General features: G+C 32.2%; 1 protein-coding gene across 6 annotated transcripts in view; it reads left to right on the top strand.

The window, feature by feature from the left end:
* The window catches only part of LRRIQ1 (leucine rich repeats and IQ motif containing 1), a 110,076-nt gene that overhangs the window by 84,857 nt on the left and 7,821 nt on the right, over positions 1–17,398 (top strand). For all 6 annotated transcript variants that reach the window (XM_063396383.1, XM_063396384.1, XM_063396382.1 and 3 more), the window contains 3 exons: positions 1,627–1,750; positions 3,315–3,375; positions 8,139–8,259. In XM_063396383.1, coding sequence (XP_063252453.1) covers positions 1,627–1,750; positions 3,315–3,375; positions 8,139–8,259 — 306 coding nt within the window. The remainder of the gene's footprint in view (positions 1–1,626; positions 1,751–3,314; positions 3,376–8,138; positions 8,260–17,398) is intronic.

Raw genomic sequence — 17,398 nt, 5'->3', positions numbered from 1 at the left:
ATAAATTTTTCTACCTAAGTTCTACTCTGTGAGTGACTGGCAAGACTTACATGACTTTATGTTCTGGACCAGTACCCTGCCTTGAACACATTCAGCCTAAGGAATGGATTTGATTTGAATAGAGATTCCTTATACTAAAACAAATAAAAAATCATTTGTCTTTCAGCCTATGAAATAAGCAGCTTTGATGCTTTAATTTAGAGCTAAAATCTGAAAGCAATGAGCTCACAACAAAACTAGGTAAAATGCCAGTGAAGAGCTATAGTTTGCAGTTTATGCAAAGTAAATTATAAGTTTAAAAAATAATACAGGTAATGTACCAAACCCTTTAAAACGTGAATTGGTGAATATCCTATAACTTCAGTTTATAATGTCAAAACATGAATGAAAACTATGGCACTTCTGATATTTCCATCTCCGTCCCCTGCCATCCCTTTGCAATTACTGAAAGCAAAATCATCCATAGTGAGCAAATGGACTTGATGTTAAGTGGTCTTTGCTGATTCAAGTGTTCCTGCAGTTCACTAAAAATCTTCTAGTAACTGCCATATTCACCTATCAGTGAGGAATGCAGAAACTTTGGAAGAAAAAAAAAAAGGAATAAGTAGCAACAGGGATGACAACTCAGTGTTATCTGAAATGACATCAAAGAGAAAAACAAAAAATACTTGTACAAAAAAACCCCCACCAAAAACCAAAAAAACCCAAAAAACCCAAAAAAACCCACGAAAAAAGTTTCAAATGTCTCATAAAATCCCTGAGTTGAAGGTGCTAAAAAGATATAACCTATAAAGTTGATGTATGAGGGTAGAAAATAAAAAAAAATTATTCTAATCCATGAATGTTATCATGCAACAATGATGGCTCCTCTGCACCCTCTTCCAATTCTGGCGTCGTCTCTTCTTCCTGATGCTTCTAACCAGGTCTGTTACTCAGCAGAATGATCCAGAAACTGAAGGATTTCCAGAATTGTACATTTTATTTTTTTCCCATAATGTCACTGTTTTATTCTCTATTTTTAGATGTCTTTTGTGATCCAAAAGTAGATAGTAATTTCTGAAAAATAATATCATAAATGCAATTGCTTTGGAATCCAAATCAGAAATTTTCATTAATATGTCTTGAATGTTTTAAAGAATTGTATCAGTAAAAGTCAGATAAGATTAATAAGATTGCCATGTGTTGACTCTTACATATAACAATGATTTGTTTTTTTAACCTTATAGATTGCTAAGTAGAACTGTAAGTATAAATGATTGTATATTTTTAATTATGGAGATAGCACAATAAGCAACATTCATGGCAGCTGTGGCAAGCAATTTCTGTATGATATATACTTCTATATGAATTTCATAACAAACGTTAGATTTATTTCCGAATAAATTTATTCAGAAGGCTGATATTACATCCCAGAAGAGAAGACAAACCATAAAATTAAAGCTAATATAAAACTATTTCTTAAATATACCTGAAAAAATTTTAAATAGTTGAACTCTGCATGAAAATGAAGTAATTGCCTTCTCTCTTTTCTAAGAAGCAAGAAGTTCCAAGTTTATCTAGGAAATCTTAAAGAAAATGTGTTTTAAAATAATAATGAAAGACAGGAGTATCTCTCTTCCTCCCCAGGTAAAAGAATTTCTCAGGTGGATACTTCTTCAGATGAGAAATTACAGAGAAAAGACTTCACATACCAATGGCTTTGTGCACAGCTTTTGGATTATGAAGCAACCTGTTCCAGAGATACGAAGAGGTGAGGTCATCGCCTTTAAATTAGTTTTTTTTTTTTTTAATTTTAAATTTGACTTGTAAAGTGATACCTAAGTTAATGGTTCTAAAACAAACATGACTTTGCAGCTAGCAGACAGTACACCATATATCCAGGTCCCAAATATGGCACCGTTTAGGACTGGCTTAGTAGTCATTATATAGATACTTCTTCCACACTGAAATTGAAATTATAAAATGTTCAGAATGTTGTCATAAATAACTACTTAGTTTTACTTTAGCAATACAGTGGGGTTTAGACTGTAAAGAGTATAGAAAAAAGTGCTTATTCATCATATATTTTATAATGTTATTGATATATGTTATGGTTTTATGTAATTAAATCAACTGTAACATTAGCTATATTGTTAGGTTTGATTAAGCAAGTAAAAAAATACTTTTTTGAAACTAAATAGTATGTATTTATGTTTTGTCTTCAAAACATAAAGCCAGCATTTACTTCTTTATACTACACTGCACCAATATGTTGTAAACATGTTCCTTCTATGTTCAGTTTTGGTTATTAAACAGGTAAAATGTCAATGCAATTAAGGGAAAGGTTCATATTGCCTAAACTAACATGAAGACATAGTAAGTATATTTTGGTCATAAATTCAATATAAGGCATTAGTGTCTTAATGAAGTCATTAGTAGACACAGTGCCAAGCATCTCTAAGAAAACCAAACAAAGTGTCAGTAGGCAAGCAAGGGGTTTAGTATATTAATTTTATCATTATTTTCCTTAAAAATGTATTTATAATTAAATGGACTGCAAAGTGCATAGTGCAAAGTCTTTTGCAGAAAAATATGCCACATATCCTGCTTGTATCAATGACTGTAGAAACGGTAAGAAAAACACATTTCTTTGGAAATATTTATCTGGCTTTGCAGAAATATTTATCTTTCAATCATGATCCATACTAGAGAAATACTCAAAGTATTTGTTTAAGATATCTTTCATGACTTTTAATTTGAATGAAAACACTGGAATACAACATGTAAAGATGTTTGAAAGTAAGAAGACACAGAAATTTGTAAAAGAATTTTTAAAAATATTATTATGCTACCTCTGCAGGTGTATGCCATGCCCTAGTATTTGTACTGACTTTTTAAAGGATTATGATATCATTTTTTAATGTGCCAAAAGTCTAACTAATGTCCATTCACACTTCATTGATAGACAATTTAAAACAGGTGATATATTTATTCACATGAAAACAATTTTATTCCTACAAAAAGTAGTATGAAAACTGGCTTCTCTACAATTTATGTCAACACATACAAAAAGTTATGCTGGTTAGAATAGTTTAACTTAATATTCTATTATCTGAATAAACACTTGTTAATTACTTTTTAAATTAAGTACAAAAAATAGTATTTGCTCTGATACTTTACTTTTTCAGTTAATATTAATTTCTCTGATACATCTTAATAATTGAATTATTTTAAATAACTTAGCAGGATTGTTTCCTGAGAATATTCTATGCAGGTATTTTAGTGAGCCCAGTACAGTGGAAGTTACTGAAATCTCTATTCTACATTTTTCCCAGCTGTCGTTTTTTGCCCGAGTTAAATCCTGCAACATGCAACAATAGACAAGTACAGCTTGTGGTAAGAACTTGTTTCATTGTGGGATTTTGCAGAATTCAGGTATTTCCAATTTGTACCTGGTGTAAAAACTGAAGAACTTTTTGATCAATGTAATTCTGTAGTCTTTTCTGTGTTTGGCAGTCAAGTCATCTCCTGATGGAGATTGGAAGAAAATATTTTAGCACAAAACCCTGTGTTGGTGCATTGGGTTCTAGCTTCATGATATGACACTGAGCTTGTTTTTAAGACATCAAATGCTACTGTGTGTTTTTTAAAGCATCTAAATCTGCATTTTCAAAAAAAATGAAAAAGATTAAATATGGTTCAGTACCAACCACATCATTTAATGAAAACGTATATTCTTATCAATTGAGCAACTTTAAATATTCCCAAATTCTGTATATAACATATCTAAATCATTCTAATGTGCCTTCAATGTCATTTGTTGAAATACAGTAAGTTGTAATTGTATATTATTATGGTGACATTATTGAAAACATTGCATGAACTCAGACTTATTCCTACAACTTTTTTATTTTTTTTTTGATCTTAAAATGCCCTCTGCTCTTTTCATAATTCACTCTTTTTGCAGCATTTAAAAAAAAACCTGGATTTTTTGAAACAAGTAGTCATGTAAGTTGGCAGGAGGGGAAATATAAGCAATTTAACAATTTGAAGATTACCAAAACTGAAAGACTGTCAGAGATACCCAAAAGTTCCTTTAATAGCAAGCAGTTGTGATGCCTACATGATGCCAATGTATACTCACTCCATTTCTATAAGTATAGACTTTACATTTTAATGTCAAGTTAGCAATATTCTTACTGATAAAATTACGTACAGTTTAAAAAATGGGGCAAAAATTTAGAAGCTTGGCAGAATAGGTGTTTTATACTCATATACATGATGTAAAATATTGCATGAAAAAGTATTTCCCCATTTAATGATGTGTTAGATGCCTCATTTTGCTCTCTGAGCAATCTCGCCCCTTTTTAGCCTCTTCCTTCTTTAGCTTCACAACCTACGCAATTTGCATGTTTTGAAAATGATTCCATAAACTCTCATAAAATCCACCTTTGAAAAAAATGCTTTTAAGCCTTATATGTTACTATTATTGTTTACTTTAAGACAGATTTTGTCAAATATTTTTCTCTGGCAAGTGTGTCCAATTCTTAGGTTCTTCTGAAATTTAAAGGGCTGAAATCATGAACCAAATGACTGTTGTAGGGTTTGATTGCAACAGCACCAATCCTTATTTCTTAAGTGGAGTCTAAAACAGTAATTTGAGCAAATCATAATTTAATAATGTTATCTAAATTACACATTATGTAGTTATTGGTAAGCATATGTGCACATAGGTAGATTGTATGTTATTTACACTAAGCAGTTCTGTCCACAAAATACTGCTGCAATCCCACAATAGTATTATGTGGTGTGCCCACATAACTGGCAAAGTTATGGAATTGTCACAGCCTGTGCCACATAATAACATGGCTGTTCCACATGAATGAAATACAGAGAAAAATGCAATAGAGGGTTCAAAAAATAGAAAATGGAATAAAATGTATCTCTAATGCAGAAAGCAGTACTATACAGGCAGTGAAATAATGATGTGGTTTGTACACACAGATGGCAGGAGAATTTTGGTTTTAAAGTTTAAATGAGTTCTCTCTTAAAGGTTGAAATGTGAACATATTCCTACTGCTTTGGCACAGCAGCTTTCTTAAAAGCTATGAAATCATGATAAAAATCAAGTTAACAGTTGCAATCATTATAAAAAAAAATTATTGAAAACTGAAAGAAAGTGGAAAATATATATTAAAAGCAAAGAAAGAGATCAAGCATTAGAAGAGGAAAGCATTCCTGGGCATTTCCAGTAGTTGATTCCTATGCCATATGTTCAGTCATGAAGTTTTCTGATGTGCTGGACAGTCCCTGCTTGTTATGTGTCCCATAAGCCTGCATTCTGGAAGTTTCATGTAGTTTTCTAAATGATATCTGTGCACATTCCAGTGATGGATACAAAATTGCATTTCAATGGTTGTGTATAAACAATAGAGTTTTCTCAGTGGGGATTATTGCTTTGTAGTAACCTGCAGTAAGTCCAAGACTTTATTATGTTAATCTTGGTCATTTTGATGATTTTTCTCACTAGTAATAGCATAAAAGTGCTGAGGAAGGCATGCTGATTTATAATTTAAATTATTTTAAATTAATATAATTTTGTGGAAGAGCAGGTAGCATAGATTTCCTGATTCTTTCTGTATGAAGTTTAGGTTACCTACAGGGTTAACCTCTTCTCTATAGATCAGTATCTCCAATCATTCAGATGTAACTTGAATTCAAAAGCACCTTTTATCTCTGAAAGTTACAGAACATATTGATAATTTTACCTAGAAATGGACAAATGAACAGATGCAAAGCTGTGTTCAAGGCAAAGATTCCTCCTGATATTAATTTTCAATTAATTAATAAGAAAGCTTTGTGGTAATAAAAAAATGGCAGAAAGTCCAAAGAGTTAACAATGGTGATCACCACAGATGGAAGTCCAGTACTACAGTCTGCGAAGAAACTGTGCCAGTGTATTAAATTTCTTCCAAATTTTGGTTCTAAGTCATAAACGAAAAAGGCAAGGTTTTAATTAGCTTCAGAGGACTTTCAGTCAGCTTCTTTAAAAAGCCAAAATTAAGTTTGCTCCAGTGATTAATACAACCTTAAATATTACTCTGACTGTAATTGGGTGAAAACACTTATCTTTATTTGAAATGAAGTAACAAATACTTTACATCAGAGATCAAGACAGCCCTATTAAAATTTAGCATATAAACCTGAATATGGTTGTCTACAAGATGATGAAGCCTTAGTTTCTGTGATGGTAGGGATTGGATAGTACCATGAAAAGGCTAACTGTATAAAATTCTGTGGCCTCCTGGGTCTTTGGAATTGGGACATTATAAAGCTTCTGTTGTGTGTTGAAGCAGGTTAGATAGAAATAAGAATGATAATTTCCATTGGTTTGAATCTCTTTGAACATCACAATCATTGTTTTATTTCTACTAATGAAAGACTAAAAGCTTTCAGTTTAAAGATTTTGAACATAGCTTAAAGCAACTGTAAATATTAAGGCTAAAAAAATAGAAACAGTTGGCACGGTAAAGCATTTTTTTTCAAAGTTTCTTGGCACTGCTATGGAAGAGAAAATAAAATATTGATGTTAAAAGCAATAATAATGACTAGCTGTGCAGAGCAAAACTAAATTCCTTGTTAAACATATAAAAGCTAAGGATCAGAAAACAAGGGATAAACTTTCTGTGTGGACACAAAGGGTATGCAATCACTAAGGAAGAGTGTAAAATCTCTATATTTTTGGAGCTTGTGGTTTGAAAATGCATGGACTTTTTAATGAATTTTACATTAAACAGTGACTGCGTAAAGACAAGGAAATGAAACAGGTCTCCATTTCATCTGAGTTCTCTAAGTTAGACTGGACTACAAAGCCTGTCTGCATTGGTGCAGTGCTGCTTTTTGGTACAGTGAGGTAGTTTGAACAGGAAGTCTGGAAATCGTCTCCTCCAGAATGGCCTACAACTTCATAGTAACAGCGCTTTCCTGAGAAAAAGGGAGCTGTGGGCTTTAGCCCCTGAGGAAGGAGCTGAGACCCTGTCTCTTGATACCTGGTTGAGAAGTCTTGCTGCTAGTGTTAGGCAAAAGTTTTGTGACATTAGCACTCACACAATCTTTCCTTTTCTGTTGTTTGTTTGTTTTTATGTTAGAAAAGAAATACCCAGTTAGACACCTAGCTTCTGAAAGACACCTAGCTCTTCAGCCCAGAGAGAGGAAAGTCTTTATCTGCTTTTCTGGACTTCACTTCGGAAGGTGCAGAGACTAGAAAAGTATATCCTTATGTTCAGTACTTCCAGCCGACAGCTGGAGATTTTGTAGACTGTTCATCAGCAGTCTGATCTTTCCACATCATTGTTACTGGCCCTCTGTATCTAGTTCTTGTTAGAGGCTGCTTTTGGTGCTGAGTAGCTTTTTATTACATTCTTCAGTAAATGTGAAGTTGTTCCTGCAAACAAAACAACCTGCAATTTACAGTGGGTGGTATCTTCCAGGTTGGTTTTTAAACTTTGCCCTACATGTTCTCAAAACAGCACTGCTAAAATGAGATATAATTTTTATTTTTCTTTTGTCATATTTGTGTGCAGGTAACATGCCTCATGCCAGAACATACCATCACTGGTTTTTAGAAGTTTATCATTAATATAATACTCTTGCCTAAAGTATAGTTAAAATGCTGTCTGATGGTTATGGTTAATTAGCAAAAACCTAAAAGATTAAATTACTCACAGGGCCCATGACTGATTGAAGTGATACATGTCCTGGATAAAGCATAAATATTGCAGGAAATAATCCAATATGACATCCCTGACATTCAGCTATAACTTAAATTATAGACTGGTCAGTAAATGATCTTAAGCTGTTTAAGGTTTCATCAGCCCTCTGCAAGCTTGATTTTCTTCAAAATTACTGTACTAAAATGTTTTCTTTTGTTGTTGCATTGACTCAGATCACAAACCACAATTTTAAGATCGGCTCTTATTTACAAAAATGCTTTGACATAGTGCATTTGTTCAGCCTAGGCAACAAAAAAGGATTGTGGTATCATTTTGAAGAAGGTTGTTTGACAGACCCTGTTTGTTTATTTGGAGTAATGTGAGCTACATTCAGAAAATGTTATATTTTGTTTCATGATTGTGTACATTCTCTCCCACTGCTTCCAGGCAAGCCCTGTAAGCAGAGAAGACATGGATTTAGACCTTGTTTCCATGGCTGGTGGAAATGCTTTGACTGAGAACAGAGAAAAAAATAAGCCACCACACAGACAGTCAGCAACATCCTCAAGTAAGTTATGGTTCTTCTAAATATCATTTAAAATGCTAGGTAGAACTGAGCATGCTTGGAATCCTTAATAACACATGGTGCTTATCTTTCTGCTTCTTTTTTATCTGAAGCCTTTTCATACATTTACTACAGTTCTGTTTAAAATCTTTATATCAACAGACTTTCCTCTTGTGATTTTAATGGGAAGTTCCCTGTGATGTATTGTAGGTCTTCTCATGTCTGATTCTTGGGAAGATTTTCTTTTCCCTAAAGTAGGAAAATGATTTTTTTTATGGTCCTCTTATTTTTTTTTTCAAAAGAGCTTGGGAAAATGGATGGTTTGTTACCTGAGCACCTGAATACATATCACAAATCAAGGCACAGATTTCTGTCATGTTAGTTACCAGTTAGGCAGTAGTATATGATCCCACTGAACTTACTATAGCTCAGTAGTAGGGAATCCTTTTAAAGCCTTATATTTTTTACCACTTTAATACCATAGAAGGTAACAAAAGAAACTATATGTAGAAAAAAAATTCTTCAATGTCATGAAATTATAGAATTTTAAGTTTCATGTCTTATTTTGTGTAATAAAGCTGAAGAAATGTTAATATATTTCCTATATGACATACTATATTTTTCTATTTGAGTACATTTTTTTTCAAATAAATAAAAACATAAAGCCCCCAAAAGCACATTACAGAAAATATAAGCTGTATTAAATAATTTTGGCAAAATTAGCAAAATTTCTAAAACTTCTAAAGTAGTGAAATGTTGTCAAAGTAGGAATCGGGTATTTTGTATAATTTATATATATAAGTTGCTGGATTTACTTTTCAATTATGTTTTCATATATGCTGAATTTCCACTTTCAGGAGAAAAAATTAAAATTCAAGAAAAACATTTAAAAATACTTGAAATTTCTATTTTTCTGACATACTTTGTAAAGGCTTTAGAAGAAAGATTTATTTACATTACTTCACCACAAGCAAAAAGTAATAGGGACCCAATATGTTCGTGCTTATTCATTTGATTTACATTCCTAAAATTAGATTACATAAAATTTAGCATCATAGTCTAAATTAATTGTACCAATGGAGAAAGAACATAATTCTGTCTTTTTGCCTACCATCTGGAAAAGAATGAATTGTGTCCTTAGTTCTTTTGTTTCTCTCCATTGGCTAGTGATAAAGTCACACCATTTAAATAAGATGAGATTCCTAACTGCTAAAATCCTGAATTTAAGTGAGATAACTCTAAACTACTGATTTCAATGACAAAATTATCATTATATTCATATATCCAGAATAGAATGTCTCCATATCTTGAATAATTGAGTTAAATATTATACACTGCTTTTACATTAGTGTATAACTGTTGTTTAGACTGTAACAATATTGTAACTCCATCCAAAAATAAATTAATATGAACTCTTTTGACATGTAGAACTTGCCTGTGTGGCTCTAGGTAACACATTTCTCTTTGGAAAAGAAAAAAGTGTCATTGCATTATACCTTCAAGAAGGAGAGAGTAGGAACGGAGCAGGAAAGAACAACCAACTGGCGGAGTCATAAATCTGAGGGGTGGGGGTAGGGGAGAGAGAGAGAGTTTAAAATGTCTGCTAATATAGGTATACTTTCAAAAAATACACATGTACTACACCATACCTACATATTCATTCTTATTTCAGTAGTCCAGGAACTAAGGAAAAAAAAGCCCAGGTCTTATATCTTTTTAAATATGTTTCTGCATATGTGTCTTAAATTTTATCATCGTGGATTTAGGAAATTATACAGTGATGATACAGTCAATTGTATCGCTTATGATACACAAAACCAAACATTACTCTCACCTTTGTACATTTCATATGCAGTATAGAAACATGTTTGTTACTTTATTTCTGTTTGGCAAAGACTGTTGCTTTTCAATGATCAGAATAAATCATTAGCCCCATAATTTCCTTAATCGGAAAACATTATAAATTTGCCTTTACTGAGAATGTATTTGTTATAAAATGCTGTCTTGTTCTATGGCCTCTCGGTTTTTACCTTCTGAAATATTAAATGAAGATGCTTAGGAACTGTTTCAGTCATTTAATAGGTGTATCCCCTTGAGTTAACCTGCAATTGGATTACAGATTATTAGGAAGATGCCTTGACCTTAGAGGTGCAGTCATTTCAATAACTTCTTAAATCAAGTTCCTGTACCATTTTTTCAGGAGGTCTCAATTAAAGTTTTGACAAGCTTTCATTAATAAAATGTTACTGAATTCACTTTCCAACATCCATAGTTGTGGTTGTTCCTCAGAATTCAATTTTTCTTAGGAATCAAGAGCTGTTATTTGGGAGGATCATACATGTTCCTTATATACAACCTGTAATTTGGAAATTTTACCAATAAATTGTTGAGATCTTACAGGCTAAAAAGTACAGTAAAAATACAGAATAATGGATTCTTAACTATATTTACTTAAAAAACTCCTCTCAAATTCATGGGATACTGAAATAAAATACCTTTTATATATGTAGGGAAGTATATGAATTATCATGTCTTTGTTAAGACAAAACATAAAACACTTCAAAGTTATCTTTTTAATTTACAAGGGATTTTAGAAAGCTAAGTCAAGATGTTAAGAAATATTTTTGTGAACTTCCCAACTTTTATGTTCTTTCTATAGATTGTGTTTTTCAAAAGGCAGATTCTTTGAATTCTGGATTAAACAATTCTAAGTTTTTTTAAAAGCCAAATTTCCTATTTTTCCTGAAAAATTTGGATGGGATAGATTGATCCTAAACTAACTTAATTCTGTTCCTTGATAAAGCTAAATTAATTACCTAATAAAAGGAATGCTTTTAACATAGTATATCTCAATTTAAGGAAAGCATTTGTTTACTTAAAAGTATTTGATTTGCTTCCCTGTTACATGTTCAAAGGGAAAAGTAACTGTTCATTAAATTGACCAAATGTTTTAAAAAAATGTATAACCTAAAGAAACAGTAGCCATTGTTCAGATGGAGTAAATAGTTATCTGTCTAATTTAGGACTTTGCTTTTGATAATGGCAAGTATGTTATGATCTAAGAACATACTTATGTTGTAGAAGGAATGTAATATTCCTTTGTAGTTATAGCTTTTTGCTCTCTAGTAACTGTTTTTTCTTTTGTATCTCTTGAGCTTATTTTTTGGGTGGGGCTGGTTGGGGGGCCAGGTGGTCTGACCATTCTTTATAATTTTTATTAACTCCATAAATATTGGTGTGAATTTCTGGTTGTATTTTTTTGTTTTAATACTTTCCTGAACACTAGTACTGTAGTCAGAATTAAGTTGCAAGATGGGCATAGAAATATTTTGCAAGAATTAGAAGATAAGCATTTTTTATACCTAGCTAGAAAGTACAGTGTTTTGTATATCCTAATTTGTAATTTTGTAATTTTGTAATCCAATTTGTGAATAGGCTATGACTATCAGCTACCAACTAACTACCAACTACTATCAACTATCAACTACCTTCTGTCATCCTAATCTGTTTCTGGCCAACCAATGTTGGACATATAGATGAGTCTCCTACATATTTACATTATCTAACTGTCATCACAGTTTTGTGGTTTTCTTTTCTCTGCAAATTTAAACTTTATTTTCATTATATTTGCCTTGGGAAATGCAATCTCCTGACCAAAATTTGAAAGCGAAATGCAATGCCTCTAACTGTTATTTAAAATATTGCCCAGAATTCTTAATTCTTCTCCTCCCTGAACTCTAGCTTTTCAGGAAGCCTCTGATACCAGTAAAACTGCTTTCCAGGAAAAAAAATTAAATAAATTAGAACCTGAACCTTGTCATTCTTTTATTACCCTTAGTACATAAAATGGACCCATGTATATCTCCACTAAAAAAAAATTAATCAGTTCTAGTTCTTTAGTAAATTCAAGCTTTATATTCTGCTAGACAGTGAAAATAAATTAATTATGCCTTTGTTACAGTGAGAAGTCTTTCAACTCAGAAAAAAACACAGTAACTTTTATTTCACTTTCTTTTTAAATTTTACTCAATTCTTTTTGCTTCTGACGGAACCCCCACCCGGATTTTTTTGCCTCCCTTTCTTTCATAATGAGACTTGTTAGAAACCCTTCAACTTTGTTGTAAGCAGTGTATGGTACAACTTCACTTTAAAAAATTCCTGATTTCCTGTTTCTTTCTTCTTTGCATCACTACTGTCTATATATTCTAGTTCAAGGACTGCTGTCTTTCATTTAGGATTTGTAAACTCTCTCTGTGTAATAAAGTATCTCATTTTTAAGCTCTCTATGAATTTGCTCATATTTTACCGAGGGGTTTCTTGTGCATATTTCTTTCATACATACATGTTTTTCTATGTATTGGTTAACTATCGAACAACATATACCTAATCTTTTTGAACAGACTACAGAATGACATTTTACAAGATGCTGCTTAATTCACTTTGAGGTTGCATATTAAAAAAATACCTAAATGTAGATTTTAAAAGGCATATAGAACTTGCTTTCATTGAATTTAATAAGCTAGGGAGAAAAAAGAATCTCATGTAATTTCATCATCTGTGTTTCCAATTATGAAACTAATTCAAGAACAGATACACAGAAGCATATTCTAAATTTTAAGTGCTTAATTTTACAGCCTCATACTCTTCTACTAGGGTTTGGGTGTTCTTCAGTGTGGGGTTTTTTTGAAGAGAGACCAGCTTAAAAAAAAATCCATATCAGGATATTGGCTTAGATATCACCTAGATATCCACTTAGAACCATGGAACCATTAGACCAAAGATAAGGATTTCTGTCTTGTGATTTGAGTAAATAATAACAGTTTTATGTTTCCTTTATTGTGGAATGTTTGTTAAGTAGATTCAAAAATATTTCTCAAGTCAGTGCACTGAAAGGTCCAGTCATTTATATTGGGCTACTTCAGGTTGTTGCACTGAATGGTAAAGATGTATCTATAAAATCTTCTTTCCCAACGCACTTTTTCTTTCCTTGGTTTTTTACTTCTAATTTGTCTCTTTTTCATTGCTGTTTTTTCCAGACCTGAGTTTCGTAATCCTTACTTTTACTATGGTTCTTGTTTCTGTCCTCCAACTTATTGCACCATAAGCTTCCTCTCCCATCCACTCTTCCTTCCCTCATATGCCATCAAGTCTTCTGTTTGTTTCTACAGATCCTGACCTGATTACTTTTTTCCTCTTAGTCTCTGTTTCTCTTTGAATCCAGATTATTCCTGACAGTGTTCCTCAGATTCATCATCTACTTTAGACTTCCTCCAAGTATGGCCTGGTTTAGGCAGATCTTGAGTCCAGTCTCTTAGTGTATTTACTCTTTGTGATCTTTCTTATTATTACTTGTATCTTCACTTCTTTTAATTATGTTAACTCTGAGAGTTAGGAGCCATCTAGTGCCCTGTAATCCATCTTCTATATTCTTATACAAAACTCCTTTGCCAATTCACAGTTTTCTTCTGACCCATGTCTTTCTCCCTGCTCTTTGTCAGTCTCTTTGTTGAGTCATTCTAGTTTCTTGTGCCAGCTGTGCAGAGAATTGTTTACCAAGTTAGCTTTAGTTTCTCTCACCTTGATTCTGAGTCAGTCTCATTTCTCTCTTGGATTTTAGTTGCATCCCTTTGCCTCTTCTCTCAGTCTTCTTGTAGGAGTTTTGATTCTTACCCTTTTCATGGTTCCTGTAACTATTCTCCATCTGCCACAGACAGCATGAAATGAGCAGGCATTTAAGTTCCCTGACTTGGCATGATCTTCAACATTATCTTTAGGAGCAGCCTTGCTTAGCTCCATGTAATATCATGGTAAAGCATGTTTCCATACTGACTGGTATTTTAATGAGTATAGCCCAAAAGATCAAGAATTCCTTCTCTGGTCATGGAAAAGCTTCAATTCGTATATACTTGATCCAAATTTGGACATATCCTACAAGGAAGGCTCTGTTACTTGGTTTCAGGTCTCCTCTGCAAAGGGCAATATAGATATTTTACAAATTTTCTTACAAGTGACCAACCTTTCAGAAAATTTCAGGCAGACATTCAATTTCATCCTAAATGGTCAGAATTGGGGAAATAGATAGCAAGCTGAAACACAAAATAAATTTTGAGCTTTAATAAGCAGTGGTGCTGAAAGTCTTTTTTGTAGTTAGAAAAGAGTTGAATTTTACAGGAATGTTTTTGCACTATTTTTGTTACATTTATTTTAACTGTGTGGAATGGTACTTAATAAATGTTTATAATATATTCATGTAAATGGTTATCTCTTTCAACTCCATGTGACTGAGTCACATTTTTGAGTTCAGATTGTTCAAGTATGTAATTGTCAGCATGATCAAGTTAGAAGAGCATCAATGTTTGATAAACAAAGAAATTTAAGTTCATTGTTTCTATAAAATTTTAGAACTAGTCTCTAATCCCACCATGAAGTTATACAGATTTAAAAACAAAATTCTCTGTTTACTTAAAAAAAAAATAATCATGAGTATATTCTTTCTTCAAATCTCCCTACAAAAAAGAGATATATCTTTATCATGCATTATTTCATATAAACTGATCCTCAGACTTTTCAATGCTATCTAAATACAATTTAGAAATTAAAAAAGATAATATAAATTGCAGCACAATAAATGTTTTTAAGCAAACAATGCAACTAAAAAAAATCCAACTTCAAGACAGCCGTAAGTAACATTTTTAAAAAGTTAACTTTTCTGATATTGTAGCATTTACCTTTTCCACAAACCTGCTGAACCTACCTTATTTTCAGAGTTTAAATTGATGTAAATCCTTTGCTGCTAAGGATTCGTTCTGGTCACTTCCATTAAAATGTTGAGGTTTTTTTCTCCATACCTTCTTATGCTGTATTTGCTTTTAAGTAATACAATATGGTAAGGACTTTGGAATAAATTATATCTCCAGACACACAATGTTAGGTGGATCGATAAATGTCCTATGACGTCTACTATGCATCACAAAATTTCTATCATAACCTTTTTAACAAAGCTTTTCTTCTTGGACACCAAGAATTTCATTCAAAGCATTTTACATATTGCATTACTTATCAAAACAGTGGATATATAAACCTTGACATTTGTTAAAAGACCCAGGCTTTAACAAAAAAAAGACCAGAACAAATCGATAGCAGAAAACAGATTAAACAACCAAAAAGTGACTGCTGAGAAATAGAAGCATGTGACATTACTGACATTACTCCAAGACAAGCTTTCAGCACATACTCAAAATAGTTTTTTGATATATACAGTCATCTGAAAGTCTCTCAGACTGTACTGGAGCTTCATATATTAAATTGTTACAAGTAAGTGAATGTACAGTAAATAAGTGTTAGAGCCTGTCTTCCAAAGCCTGCTTTAGTATAGGAGAAATTAAATTGCTTTTCTTGGCTAAGATTTGTTCCCACATCAGTGAGTATTAGAATAACCATGTACCATGTTAAATTATACTTAATATACTTGCCAGGTTCTATTTAATTCTAGTACAAGTAATGGCAATAATAATAATAGTTGTTGTCAAAAATATCAGTACTGTATATAGTAAACCAAATGTAATTTTCTAATTTACACTTAGTAAACATGTTAGTTTACATTTAATATATACCTAATCCTATTTAGTAAAGATACTAAAGATAATATCTTGAAACAGTGTTAATTTTTGTGTTGTTGCCTTTGGGCAAGGCCCACTACAAATACACTTAAAGAACATTTTAATGAAACATGAAATAAAAGTATTGGAATTATGCTTATAACTATTCCTAAATCGTAAATGCACATGTGTATACCTGTGTGCGTATGTGTGCATAGTAAATATTTGCCTCCTTATAGCAAAATATGACTGTAAATGTCACCTTTATTTCACCAATTGAGAAATTCTGATGATAATAATTTGATTCATTCATATGCTAGTATGTGAACCATTCATTTGCAGGACACATGACAGTGTAGGGGAAAATAGAGATATTGGAAATCCAAGCATGCTGTTAAAACTGTTCATATCACTAATAATGCTGTAAGAGAAATATGTAAGGTCCCTCAAAAAAAAACCCAAATTAATAAATATAACAAAAAATATAATAAAGATGCATTTTGATATGTTTTTGAGATTTTTGGAAAGTTTGGTTTGTTTTCTGGTTTGTGGCTTTTTTTTTTTCCTTTTTTTTTTTTTTTAACAAGACTGTGTTTTTAAGGAACATTTCTAGGTTCAGTCTATTAATTCAAAGTGCCATTGTCATCCCTTACCAGACTCATTCCCTAGATCTTGACAAAATTCTAACCATTTCCTAATGCAGATGTCTTTATTGAATATTTCTGAAGAAAAAAAAATTGCTTGTTTGAAAATCAAAATTTGAAAACCTGTTGTAAACACAGGTATTGACAACAAAATAAATGAGGTTTTTGGTTTATATGCTTTTTTTTTTTTTACTTCTTACAAAATTCTGCCTAGATGCTTATATTACACTTAAGTACAAAGCTGCTCTTACTTGAGCAAATGTGAAATACTCATACCTAGATTTTCACTGGAATAGCAAAAGACTTGAAGTAAAAGTAAGCATAGCTATTTGTGGGCATATATGTGATCATACGATCAATCAGGTAAGTCCTATATTTGCAACACATTCCATTCATTATTGGATTATGATTATTGGATTAGATATTAGGAAAAAAATTTCACTGAAGAGGTCGTCAAGCATTAGAACAGGCTGACCATAGAAGTAGTAGAATCACAATCCCTGAAAATGTTCAAAAACATGTGGATGTGATGCTTAGAGGCATGGTTTAGTGGTGGACTTAGCAGTGCTGAGTTAATGATTGCACTCCATGATCTCAGAGGTACTTTCCAATCTTCATGAATCTATGATTCTATTCTTTCATTAATCTTTCTGTTTGATCTTGAATTAAACTCTAGGAGAAATAGAGTCATATTTCACTAATACCTTCATTATAAATGAGGTTTCTTTGCTTTAGGACACAATTTTTCAATCATAAATAGTATTTCAGCCACTAGCAGTTACAATAGCCACTGAGAAATAGCTGTGATATGAATAGGAGTAAGCAAACTCACTATGCTGGTGTGATTTATCTGTGCTTGAGAAATCTTCTTCAGGGAGTAGACTGTTGGTTCTCCATGCC

The sequence above is a fragment of the Prinia subflava genome, chromosome 4 (assembly GCF_021018805.1).
Source record: "Prinia subflava isolate CZ2003 ecotype Zambia chromosome 4, Cam_Psub_1.2, whole genome shotgun sequence".
NCBI classification, from domain to species: domain Eukaryota; kingdom Metazoa; phylum Chordata; class Aves; order Passeriformes; family Cisticolidae; genus Prinia; species Prinia subflava.
This window is presented reverse-complemented; position numbering and strand designations above follow the sequence as displayed.